Here is a 13280-nt window from a genome sequence, read left to right as displayed (position 1 = left end):
TTCAGCGAGGTCTTGCGGACCTGATCCGCACTGTCGGATCAGGTCCGCAAGACATTTCATAAATAAGCCCCAGTGTGTTCCCTGTAAATATATATGAATACGAGTATATACAAATATATTTATGTGTTAATATGTGCATATACACATATTAACACAAATATATATATATAATCATATACATATATATTTAACATTTGCTGCCATTGCTACGCTACTTACCCCCTTTGCTGCGTGAAATTCGCATGCTGTGTGTCCCAACATGAGGACACGTGCTTACGTTTGCATTGCTGCCTGCTTGTGATACCATCACACATTACAGTGTGCTGGTATTACTCAGTGGAGTGCTAATATCGCTTTTGCGAAAGCGATATTTAGTGCTCCACTTGTAATTTGGCCCTTTGTGTTTAAAGTAGTGTTGAAGATGCGCTTCTGAAAAAAATAAATTGGAAGCATACATTGAAGTGCTGTGTTATCTTGTTGGAGTATAAAGTAATGACATTATTCTATTTTTTTATTTATTAATATTGAAAATAATTATTAAATTAGGTTTTCTAAACTCCACTGAGTTTGAATAAAATAATGGACTCAACCATGTTTTAACTTAAAGGGACAGTCAACACAAAATTTGGAATGACTTATTCCTACGTAGTTGTTAATGATGTTTTAATCCTTCTTTAGCCCGTGGTAATGCATATCTTGTTTTCATTAAAAATCACTTACTTTGCACCCTCCGGCCGATTTGAAATGGTTGCCAGACCCCTCCTTTCCCTGACATTATCCTCACTGAAAGCTCTGTTGAAAAGAATTGTCTCTGTTTGGAGCAAGACGTTTTTAGCTCGTGCACGCTATTTTGTGCATGCGCATTGTATTTTGATCATCAAGGAAACGCTATGCAACTGAGCAGTATTCTTTCATTCCGGGTTTTAAAAGCCCTCCTTGACTATCAAAATACAACGTGCATGCGCAAAATAGCGTATACGAGCAAGAAACGTCTTGCTCGACACGGAGACAATTCTTTTCAACAGAGCCTTTAGTGAGGATGACGTCAGGGAAAGGAGGGGTCTGGGAACCAGTTCAAATTGGCCGGAAGGTGCAAAGAAAGTGATTTTTTAACGAAAAGAAATGATGCATTAACCATGGGCTAAAGGAGGATTAAAGCATCATTAACAACTACATAGGAATAAGTAATTCCAAATTTTGTGTTTTCTGTCCTTTTAAGGTTTCTCCTTAACTATCTCTCCTTAACCTTATTAACCTTTTACCTCTGTTATGCCGTTGTATTCCATCCAATTGGCGTTGGGCTTTATCGCTGTTAGGACGAAATACGTCCTAGCCGTTGGATGTGCTGAAGCCAACTACGCTTCCTGGATTTGATTGCGGTCTGGAGGGTGTTCCTAGCGTCATAGGGACGCCCCCAGACCCGATGCCATAATTGAAATCTCAATTTCTTCTCTCCCAGAAAAACAGCGCAGTCTGTGAAAAAAAGAAGGACTCCAATAGTGCAATATTGTATGAAATAAGCACTCTTTATTTACAACAAGCAAGCCAAATACTCACAATATCTGGCGTGGTTAAAATCACATAAAGGTATCTTTTAAATAAAAGCTGAACTTGAGCAATCCTGTGGTCTGTACACGCTTGGGAAGTGAACAGCGATGTACCCGGTCGGCGTGTGACGTCACCACCCGACAACAGCTGATTCTGTTTTACACTCCGTCTGCATACACTGACTCACAGTGCTCTCTGAATCTCAATTTGTCTACATCATAACCCTGTCATGAAAGAGTTAAACAGGCTATAAGAGCCAAGGCTGTGTGGAACATAGGATTGTAAAAGTAACTAGATTTCCACACACCCTTGTACTCAGCAGAACAGATAGATTATTGGAAACCCTAAGTTCAAACATTGCAGCTCCCATGACGTTATAGAAACTAAGTACATTATAGAAACTAAACCTTTACACTTATATCTTTAATATTTAAACTAACATTGTTAAAAAAATATGTGAATAGGAGCAATACTTGACTACATATTAATGACTCATTAGAAGCCTCCCTTGACTAATTTTATATTTTGGACAAAAGATAAAACTAAAGGACTTTGGTTTACTTTTAAGTAAAGGTATTAAAAAGATTTGAAAATGGAAAGTTTTTTTGCCCCCCCCCCCCCCCTTTGCTATCCCATAGTATGGGCAGCTTGGAAATGCTAGGTTAGTGTAGGGTCCCACTCAAAGAGTCTACCTGGATGTGGTGGCAGTCTTGATAATGTTGGTCAAAATATGAGTTGGGGCATGAGATGGCCCTGACAATTGACTTAGGAAGGGGCCCCAATATGTATATTGTTAGCCCTGCATTTAAACCACTGCTGACTCTGAGAAGGTGTGGTGTTCTAATACTGGTGCTCAGGCCCTCATGGGATATGTGCATATGCCTCTGAAAAACAGTAATAACTTTTACTAGAAGCATTTTTTCTAATGGAAGTATATTTAGGCTTACCATAATTTTTAGGGGTGAAACTGGGACCACCTGGTGCGGTGCCAGTGGGGGTGTGGTCAGGAGCGTGGTCAAGGGGGCATGGCAATTACTGGTCCTTTTAAAGTAGTAGCTTTTATGTGTGTAATGTTTTGTGGATACTCTACCCTTCCTCAGTCAAACAAGTGAATCACACAGTTTAAATAGACCATAACACCACCCCCTAGTGAAAAAGGCACCATTACGTTGTCATGGCAAATAAATCATTAATCTAAATCTCAGATTCTAAATAATGCCAAACATCAAGCATAATTATCACTTTCATAATTAGCAATTTCACAATTTAATATCTGCAGTGTAATATGTTTTTTATGTGTCTAATTAAGGAACAGAGCCAAATACTGATAAGGCATAAATACAACATTGAATGAAAGTAATAAAGAAACACGTACCTGCTAAAGCTGTTTAAGAGGCTACTCTATACCATAATGCAGGAAGATTACAGCCAAAATACTATTCTGCATGAAGTAAAGCAAGATCCAGGCCAAAAATCCTGCCTGTCTGTACTTCCTAGTCATACCCATATGATTCCCCTAAAGGTGTATTACTGGCAATGTCACTAGGGGTCAGGGGGGTGTTAAATTCTTAGAAAAATAAACCAAGTAGTACTACAAAATTAAAAAAAAACCTATGCTGCTCACTCAGCCTGTATTACTAAATGTAAACTTTGAAGGACACGAACATTAAGTTAAGCAGGGCTGTATGTAACAAAGTACCAGAATCCAACTATGCTGGAGAGCCACAGTCCAGTCATTTTGAATAATGTGTCTGGGTTTCAGGTGAGCTGAAACCCAGACAAATGATTTGAAACCCTGAGGTGGCAACCCTACTGGGACAGAATGAACAACTGGGTGGGACAGCGCCTCCAAACCGTGACAATCCCAGTAAAAGTGGGACTTCTAGTAAGCCTAAGTATATTGCAAAAATTATTCTATTTAAAATTAAAATGCTTCAATGCACAATTTGACCTTTCTTTCCCTTTAACTATAGCATTTGGGCGGGGGGGGGGTGGGGTTATAGAGGGACCTGCCCTATACAGTCTGCAAAATGTGAAAATTAACACAGAAAAGTTGAATTAGTAAAATTTCAGATATAACAACTAATTGTATTTGTATTACTACCGGCAATCCTGTACAACTTCAATGGTGTGAGTGTGTGTAACTATATAAATATATATACACACAGATAGCGAATGTACAACGTACAAAATAGGCTGTTACTACATCGAAGCAAAAACAAAATGAAATAAAAAATATATGCATTAATTGCACTGTCTTAAAAAAAAAACGCCTCATGCGCTGACGTCACTTCCTCTCAATCACTCTCTCTCTTTGCTCCCTATGGATAATAATACCCACAAAAAAGAGGCCTAAACTCTTCCCGATGATTGGTTACCAGCGTAACCAATCAGTAAGTCTGAAGGAAGTTGTCGCGTGCTAGCAAAGGGAGAGATTGAGAAGGGTCCAGGCGGCCAATGCGCATCCTCGCGAAGAAGGGTGTCAATAAAGCATCTGATATTCAAGTTGACAAAAAGGGGGTCTTTTAGAAACCTATAGGTTTCGGGGTTGTGCGGGCGTGCACTTAGTAGTTCGAGATCGCGCAAGAGGAGGAGCGGAGCTTGGAAGGGGGAGATGTGACCGGGGGACCCGGCTTGTGTCCTCCGCCCTGAGGCCGGTGGCATCCCCTCCGCTGTACGGGAAGCAGGAGGAGAAGGCAAGCATGGCGGACAAGGGAAGGCTCAGCTTCCCGGGGGCTCTTAACAAGCCAGTGCCTATGAACCTTTTCGCGACCTGGGAGATAGATGGTTCCAGCCCTAGTTGCATCCCCAGGTACTGTATGCACTGACAGTTTGGTCATTTGGACCACCTGACATATTTTATGGAATTGCATCCCATCCGTGCTGCTAGGGTTAAACTTTGAGGATGCTTGTTATGTGCTGAAATGGTTAAATTATTTTTTGTATGAATAGTTTAAGTATTAACTATATAGGTAACATAGGCATATGCCATACATCCAGTAGCAGTACCATTGCACTGTACTGGTTATTGGTACATTCTATATTGAAATGGTTTCCTAGGGATTTATGAAATAACCCTTTCAGTAAATATCATTTTCACTTGGGGGCTATTCTTTGCGCTTAACAAGTCGTGTCCTTCACTAGACTTCCCGAATGGGTTCAGTGTTAACCATTTCAGCATGCGTTATTTAGTTTTTCTGACCTTGATGGTATATTATATGCTGAAGGGTTAAGCTTAGTCATAGAACACGTGCGATGACTGGTTCTGTACTTTTGTGATTAAACATTGTTTTGTACTTTTATGAGTGTCATGAAATGTTAACTAGGGAACAGTATTTTATTTAGTGATAACTTTACGTGGTTTAGTGTTACACTTATTGGGCGCTAAATATGTTACATTTTTCTTTCAGAAGCGGTTAATGGACTGCAGGGTTTACATTTTGTTTTTAGCCTGATAGTATTTTATTTGTTTCAGAACTAATTTTATGTTTTGTGTAATTGACAGTAGAGACTCTGATAAGTATTTCCTCACAGAAATACTTAGTCTATAAATTAGTTGTGACAGCATTGCGTTTATCTGGGTGGACACTAAGCGCCTAATGCTAAAAGGGACCCTTTGCTCTAATAAATTGACCCCTAGCGGTCAGAAAAGTGGATATTCAGAAAGAAAAATTATTATTAAAGCGCCAAAAGGACAAGGCTGGGTCTAAGTGAAATTATATCATTTATTACAATGAATATAGAAAACAGTTAAAATATATCTAGAGTACATAAAAAATATATATACATATATCCTGGATCCAAGATTTACAATAATTTAAAACAAAATGTAAAAGCAATCAGTAAAAACAGATGTATCCAAAACTTGATTTTATCAGTACTTCGATTGGTTTGGAAATCTGATATGTTGTGAGTCAATGATACAAGCTATGTATCTTAACAGTGCTTAAAGCAAATGGATTGAATGTTATTTGATTGAGTGTGGGTGCTCTTATTAACACATCAGTGTGAAATAATAAAGTGCAAACAAAGGTTAACAAAGAACAGTGTAAAGATCAGTGTAAACCTATGATGTGAACACAACTAGCAATCGTTAAATTGTGTAGTGTTAGTGTACAATGGCAAACTCCAAAAAAACATATAAAAAAATATAATTTGGAATATAAAAATATAAAAATATAAAAATCCAAAAAAAGGTCCAAAAAAGGTCCTGAAACAAAGTGAACAGTCAAACAACAGTGGAGAATGTCAGATGTGAAAAATTAAAAATGAAAAATGAAAAAATGTACTTGTTTGTCCCAAACAGATGTAGTGGTATTCCTCCCAGTGTTTTTTCTCCCAAGTGTTAGATGTAGATAAGACTCCTAAGTGATGACCCAATCGGTCAGTCAGTGATCTGCCATATTGATCCTTTCTGTCAAAGATACAAGAACAATAATAGTGCAGACGTTTTACAAAATAGCTCCCTATCAGAGTATCACTTACCAGTCGACGCGTTTCGGTCAGGCATTGACCTTTATCAAGACTGGTTTTAGCTAATTTTTTGCTTCTTTTTATACCCTTGTTGATTTTCGTATGACCGGAAGTGCAGTTTCCCACTTCCGGTTTCGGGTGACGATCGTTAGTTAATATCGTATATGAAAGGGCTTTTCTATTGGCATTTTTTATTCATAGTTTGGAATAAAACACTTGTATCTTAAATCCATATAGTTTGGTATATTTAATGTTTTCCTATGAGTTCCGATTTCCTAGTTATCTGATTGGTCGAATTTAGGGCGTGTGTTCTATGCCTTTTACTATTGGTGGTGTATTTCAGTCTTGTGAATAGACTCCAACTACCTATTTACATGTGGGGGTGTGTATTAGTTCCCTTTTCTTATTGGTCCAATATTTCTTAGTGCCGGTTTCCATACTATTTTCAGTGTATGTTAATTGTGAATTGGATATGTTCTTTTGTGTGGTCCAGTTAAAGGTGGGATAGACATTGTGTGTCACAGTCAAAATTGAAAAATAATGAAAAGTAAATGTAACATAACAAATAAAAATAAAAAATAGAAATAGCGATTAAAACAATAGAAATTATATAAATATTGCAACAAGTACATACATACTTTTATACATACTTTTTACATTCTTAGCATTTTATTTCTTCAATCTTATGCTGTATTAGACATTTTTAAAGTGGAATGATATTGATGGTATATAGAAATTTCAATAGACCCGTGCTTTGTTGTTTTCTTATCTGTTTAAAATGGGGGGTATATGAGATACTTTTTCTTGTTGGTCTTCGGTAATTTATTAATAATTATTGTTTTTTTAAATTCTTTCTGATTATCCAGCTTAGATTTTAGCTTAAATTATAGCTTAAATTTTTATTATAGCTTATATTTTTAGAGGACTGGGTTAATGATTCTTCTCTAATATATTAGAAGTTCTTTCTATTGTGTGTATTGGGTATAGTGGGTTTTTTGTTGGAAATCTGTATATACCCCTTTATTAGGTATTAGAGGGCCGATCGTAAGGGCCACTTGGAATGGGATTAAAACCCCATGTCAGGTTGTATCTATGTGATTTCTTTTTCTGGAGTTATCAAGTGGGGAAGGTCTCACAAATAGACCATAATCATCAAAGCTAATATGTTCATTAGAGTTTCTGAATAAACTATAGGCGAAATCTTTCCCCTCTCTGATGTTGTTATATATTAGAATCTATAAGTGTTCTCAAATATGAGCTTTTTATAGTTATCATCATATCTGTATGATGGTAAATATCAATGCGGTGAATTGGTCTTTTTAATGGGCCAATGTTAAGTTAGCAATCTGATATATTTAATATATTTGATATATTTGATATATTTAACTAGTTACCACATTTAGGGGCTAGATAGACAGTTTGAGAGACAGATTTAGAGATGATATATAGAGGGAGAGGGATTTACACTTAGCTTCTGATGTTTATTCATCTGTACTTTCATTCTCTCAAGGTGGGATATATGTGGCATTATTCAGGATTTTTTCTTTTCTATAGTTATAATCCTCTTAGTGATGTTTTTCTTCTTATGATGAAATGTTTTCTTAAGGTAGTCGAATTCTCTTACTTGGATATGAGCAGAAATGTGGCCGGGGACAGTTATATGTATGAGAGTTTCCTAGGAAGCTCTTAATTCCCTGAGGTGTGTTGTCTGGAGGGTCACTCTGATCCTTCTCGTTTCCTCTGGTGTACTCCCATAGCCTTACTAGTTCAATGTTATCCTTAGTTTAGGTTCAATAGATGAGACAGGTCCTCTTTATTATTCAAACCTCTAGGGTGGAGGGAGTCAAGGCGAAATATCCATTTTGACTCCTCAGTGAGTAATTTTTTCTCCTGGTTTCCTCCTCTCCAATCCCTGGGAACCTTTTGTATTCCCATATATGTGAGTGTTTTGATGTTTCCTTGATGTTTTTCTGAAAAATGTTTGTATAATGCGGTCTCTTTATTGAGTTTTTCGATACATAACAAATGTTCACGTATCCTATCTCTCAGTGGTCTGGACGTTTGTCCCACATATTGGAGACCGCATGGGCATTCGAGGAGGTATATGACGTCCTTATCTTGACACTTTATTAGTTCTTTGATTTTGTATTTTTCTTTATTATTGTGTGATTGGAACATTGTGGATTTTTTGCCACATTTGCATGCCTTGCATGTGTGACAGGGAAAAAAACCTTTTATTGTTTTCCCAAATACATCTTTTATTCCAGATTTTTTGACCTTTTTGATGCTTGGGGCTAGTTTGTTTTTCAGGTTATTTGTTCTTCTGTATACGAACTTTGGTCGTTGAGGAAGTTTTTCTCCTAGGATGTCATCGTCCTTCAATATGTTCCAATGCTTCCTAAAGATGTTTTCGATAACCCTACTGTTTTCACTGTATTCTGTTATTAATGGTATATCCAGGATTTCGTTGTCATTATTCCCACTGGATTTATCCTTGTATTTGGTTAGTTCTTTTCTTTCAATTTTTCGGACCTCTTCTATCTTCTGATCCAATAGATGTTCGTTGTAACCTCTCTCGATGAATTTAGCCTTGATTAACTGGGCTTGTTCCTCCCATTTTTGTGGATCTGAGCAGTTTTTCTTCATCCGTAGAAGTTGTCCCTTTGGGATGTTTGCCTTCCAATTTCTGTGATGACAACTGGTTTGGTGGACATAATTGTTGCTGTCCACCTGCTTAAAGTGAGTTGATGTTTCGATGTTATTATTCTTTATTTCTATTTTCAGATCCAGATAAGTAAGAGATTTTTGACTACATTCGTATGTAAACTGAAGATTTACTTCATTCTGGTTCATCACCTTGAAGGTATATTCAAGATCTTCTTGTGTTCCTCTCCACACAAGTATGATGTCATCGATATAGCGGCGATAGAGGACCAGATCCGCGCCTGCAGGACATGACTCCCAGAAAATTTCTTCCCACTTGGCCATATAGAGGTTGGCATAGCTCGGCGCGAACCTGGTCCCCATCGCCGTCCCACATATCTGTCTGTAGAATTTCCCTTCGTTGCTGAAGTAATTGTGATGTAGAATATAGTTTATACTTTCTAGTATAAATTCACATTGTCTTTCTGGGATCTCTTCCTCTCTCTCCAGGTAAAATTTCACAGCTTTCAGTCCTTCCTCATGGGGAATACTCGTGTATAACGCAGTCACGTCACAAGTTGCCAGGATGTAATTCTCTTCCCAACTTATATCCTCGAGTAGATTGATTATTTGAGTAGAATCCCTTATATATGATGGGCGTTCTCTGACAAGCTTCTGGAGATGTCTGTCCACATACTCCGACAGATTGCTACTTAAAGACCCTATCCCTGAGATTATTGGTCTTCCAGGGGGGTTGTTCAAACTTTTATGAATTTTGGGGAGGTGATATATTATCGGTGTCTTTGGAAATGTTACATTTATGTAATCATACTCTTTTTCATTCAGAATATTCTCTTCTTTTGCTCCCTTCAAAAGGTTTGTCAGTGTTTTTTTGTATAGATTAACCGGGTTTTCTTTCAGTTTTTCATATGTATTTTGGTCACCCAGAATCCTCTCCATCTCCTTATTGTAGTCTGTCTTGTTCATTACCACAATCCCACCGCCCTTATCAGCCGGCTTAATGATGAGATTGTGGTTATCTTCCAACTTTTTAACGATTTCTATTTGTTTATTCGATAGGTTTTTGTTTTTCAATTTGAGCTTCTTGTTGTCTATATCTCGTATCTCTCTACATACTACAGTCTCGAATGTTTCGAGTGCTGTCCCTTTGTATGTCAGAGGGTAGAATGTAGATTTTGGCTTCAGGTTGGTATGTTTGTAGCCATCCATTTGTTGAGTTTGAGTATATCCTTGAAAACCATAGCCCATCCTTTCCAAAGGTGATTTCAGAAAAAATCTTTTCAGAGTTAATTTTCTGATAAATTCTTTTGTGTTTATGAATGTCGTGAATTTATCCAGACATTTAGAAGGGGCGAAAGATAAGCCCAATTTTAAGATGGATCTTTCCTCTTCGTTCAATTTATGGGAACTTAGATTGAATATCCCTTTCTCAGAATCATCACCTGTCTGGTGATTTATTTCATTTGTAACTTTCTTTGTCTTTAGGCCTCCTCTTTTTCCTCTATGGGTCTTGTTTTTACCCGTGTGGAGGATTGGTTTTGTTCTCCTTTTTTGTGGTTTTGGAGTTCCAATTCTAAAAAAGAAGAAGAAGTGGAGGATGAGGAGTGTTGTAATGTTGGTGTATCTGTTTTTATTTGGTTATTTGATCTATTCGTTCCAGTCCTCTTTTCTCTGGTTGTTGGTTGTCCCCTTAGGGATTTGGTCCATTCCTTTTCTCTCTCATTGAGAGGCTCTTCTCTTGGACCTTGTTGTCTCCTTTCACGTGGGGGGGTCTCAAAGATATTTGTATTTCTGAAGCTTTGTTCTTGCATTTCTCCGTAGGTAGATCTTCCAACGAAGTTACTCCTCTGCTGGTAATTATTATTGTTTCTTCGTTGATATCCCCGCTCCTGATAGTTTTGGTATCTCCAATTTCTTTCCGGGTAGTCGGAATCTCTCCAATATGCTTGTGCAAATCTCCCTCTATAATACCGTTCTCTTCCTCTTTCATCGAAATTATTTGTATAATAATCTCTTCTCTCTCTTCTATGGTCAGAGTGGTTAGTACTTATTCTGTTATTGTTATATGGCCTTTCATATAGATTCTGTCTACTAGGTGCATATTGCCCCCTATAGTTATTTTCAAAGTGTCTTTGTCTCTTATTGTAGGTGTGAGCATTATAGTCATTCCTATAGTTAGTTTGTCTCGAGTTGTGTTCTGATTTGTCATTATGGTATTCTGACATATTGTTCCTATAATGTGGTGTGTATTGCTGTCTTTCAGGGTCTTGGAAGTTGGTTTTATCTTTCTTAGTTTTATTATATGTCACTGTTGTCCATGTGTTAGATTCATTCTCTTCATTGTGGGTATCGGTATTTTCCCCATCTAAATTTACTTTTGATTCAGAGTCACCCTTTTCTTCATTATTTTTCTTTTCTAATTCCCTTATTAATTTCTTAGTTTTCTTTTTTGTAATATCTTCCTTTATTTTAATTACTTTTTTCACTAGACTTTCTTTCTTATGTGCAATCTCTTCACATTCTAATCCTGAACTTTCTAAGTTCAGAATAATGACTTCATTTTCCTTAATGTCTAAGTCAATCTGTATGATTTGTGTTTCTCTGTGCTCTATAATTAGCTTAATCAGCTGTTGTGAAGTTTGTAATAATGTATTTTTCCATTTTTCAGCAAGAGTATCTGAGATTGGAAAAGCACATTCTTTGTGCACTAATAGCCCTTTTGGAATAATCTTTAATTCCAAACATTTTTGGAGAAAAGTTATCTCTCCTTTGTATTTCACCTCAGAGATGAGTAACTTTTCTAATTCTTTAAAGATTAGATGTATATCTATGGTGTCATCTTCAACATCCAACATGTGCTCTTCTTTTCCTATGTCTGTGATATTAATATTTATTGGCTGCCTCAGGCTTAAAAAGGAGCTCATAGTGTGATATAAAGAAATTGCAAAAGGCTGCTCTGTGTTTGCTAGGATGATGAATACTATATCTGGGTGGACACTAAGCGCCTAATGCTAAAAGGGACCCTTTGCTCTAATAAATTGACCCCTAGCGGTCAGAAAAGTGGATATTCAGAAAGAAAAATTATTATTAAAGCGCCAAAAGGACAAGGCTGGGTCTAAGTGAAATTATATCATTTATTACAATGAATATAGAAAACAGTTAAAATATATCTAGAGTACATAAAAAATATATATACATATATCCTGGATCCAAGATTTACAATAATTTAAAACAAAATGTAAAAGCAATCAGTAAAAACAGATGTATCCAAAACTTGATTTTATCAGTACTTCGATTGGTTTGGAAATCTGATATGTTGTGAGTCAATGATACAAGCTATGTATCTTAACAGTGCTTAAAGCAAATGGATTGAATGTTATTTGATTGAGTGTGGGTGCTCTTATTAACACATCAGTGTGAAATAATAAAGTGCAAACAAAGGTTAACAAAGAACAGTGTAAAGATCAGTGTAAACCTATGATGTGAACACAACTAGCAATCGTTAAATTGTGTAGTGTTAGTGTACAATGGCAAACTCCAAAAAAACATATAAAAAAATATAATTTGGAATATAAAAATATAAAAATATAAAAATCCAAAAAAAGGTCCAAAAAAGGTCCTGAAACAAAGTGAACAGTCAAACAACAGTGGAGAATGTCAGATGTGAAAAATTAAAAATGAAAAATGAAAAAATGTACTTGTTTGTCCCAAACAGATGTAGTGGTATTCCTCCCAGTGTTTTTTCTCCCAAGTGTTAGATGTAGATAAGACTCCTAAGTGATGACCCAATCGGTCAGTCAGTGATCTGCCATATTGATCCTTTCTGTCAAAGATACAAGAACAATAATAGTGCAGACGTTTTACAAAATAGCTCCCTATCAGAGTATCACTTACCAGTCGACGCGTTTCGGTCAGGCATTGACCTTTATCAAGACTGGTTTTAGCTAATTTTTTGCTTCTTTTTATACCCTTGTTGATTTTCGTATGACCGGAAGTGCAGTTTCCCACTTCCGGTTTCGGGTGACGATCGTTAGTTAATATCGTATATGAAAGGGCTTTTCTATTGGCATTTTTTATTCATAGTTTGGAATAAAACACTTGTATCTTAAATCCATATAGTTTGGTATATTTAATGTTTTCCTATGAGTTCCGATTTCCTAGTTATCTGATTGGTCGAATTTAGGGCGTGTGTTCTATGCCTTTTACTATTGGTGGTGTATTTCAGTCTTGTGAATAGACTCCAACTACCTATTTACATGTGGGGGTGTGTATTAGTTCTTGTATTAGAAGCTAAGTGTAAATCCCTCTCCCTCTATATATCATCTCTAAATCTGTCTCTCAAACTGTCTATCTAGCCCCTAAATGTGGTAACTAGTTAAATATATCAAATATATCAAATATATTAAATATATCAGATTGCTAACTTAACATTGGCCCATTAAAAAGACCAATTCACCGCATTGATATTTACCATCATACAGATATGATGATAACTATAAAAAGCTCATATTTGAGAACACTTATAGATTCTAATATATAATAACATCAGAGAGGGGAAAGATTTCGCCTATAGTTTATTCAGAAACTCTAATGAA

The 13280-nt window shown here is 36.5% G+C and overlaps 1 protein-coding gene across 1 annotated transcript in view; it reads left to right on the top strand.

The window, feature by feature from the left end:
* Positions 1 to 3873: 3873 nt before the first annotated feature.
* The window catches only part of PACS2 (phosphofurin acidic cluster sorting protein 2), a 657507-nt gene continuing 648100 nt past the window's right edge, over positions 3874 to 13280 (top strand). Inside the window, exon 1 of the mRNA XM_053711716.1 lies at positions 3874 to 4360. Coding sequence (XP_053567691.1) covers positions 4251 to 4360 — 110 coding nt within the window. The 5' untranslated portion in view covers positions 3874 to 4250. The remainder of the gene's footprint in view (positions 4361 to 13280) is intronic.

Source organism: Bombina bombina, chromosome 1, assembly GCF_027579735.1.
Source record: "Bombina bombina isolate aBomBom1 chromosome 1, aBomBom1.pri, whole genome shotgun sequence".
Lineage (NCBI taxonomy): Eukaryota > Metazoa > Chordata > Amphibia > Anura > Bombinatoridae > Bombina > Bombina bombina.
Note: the sequence above shows the minus strand (reverse complement) of the source record. Positions and strands in the feature narration are given on the sequence as shown.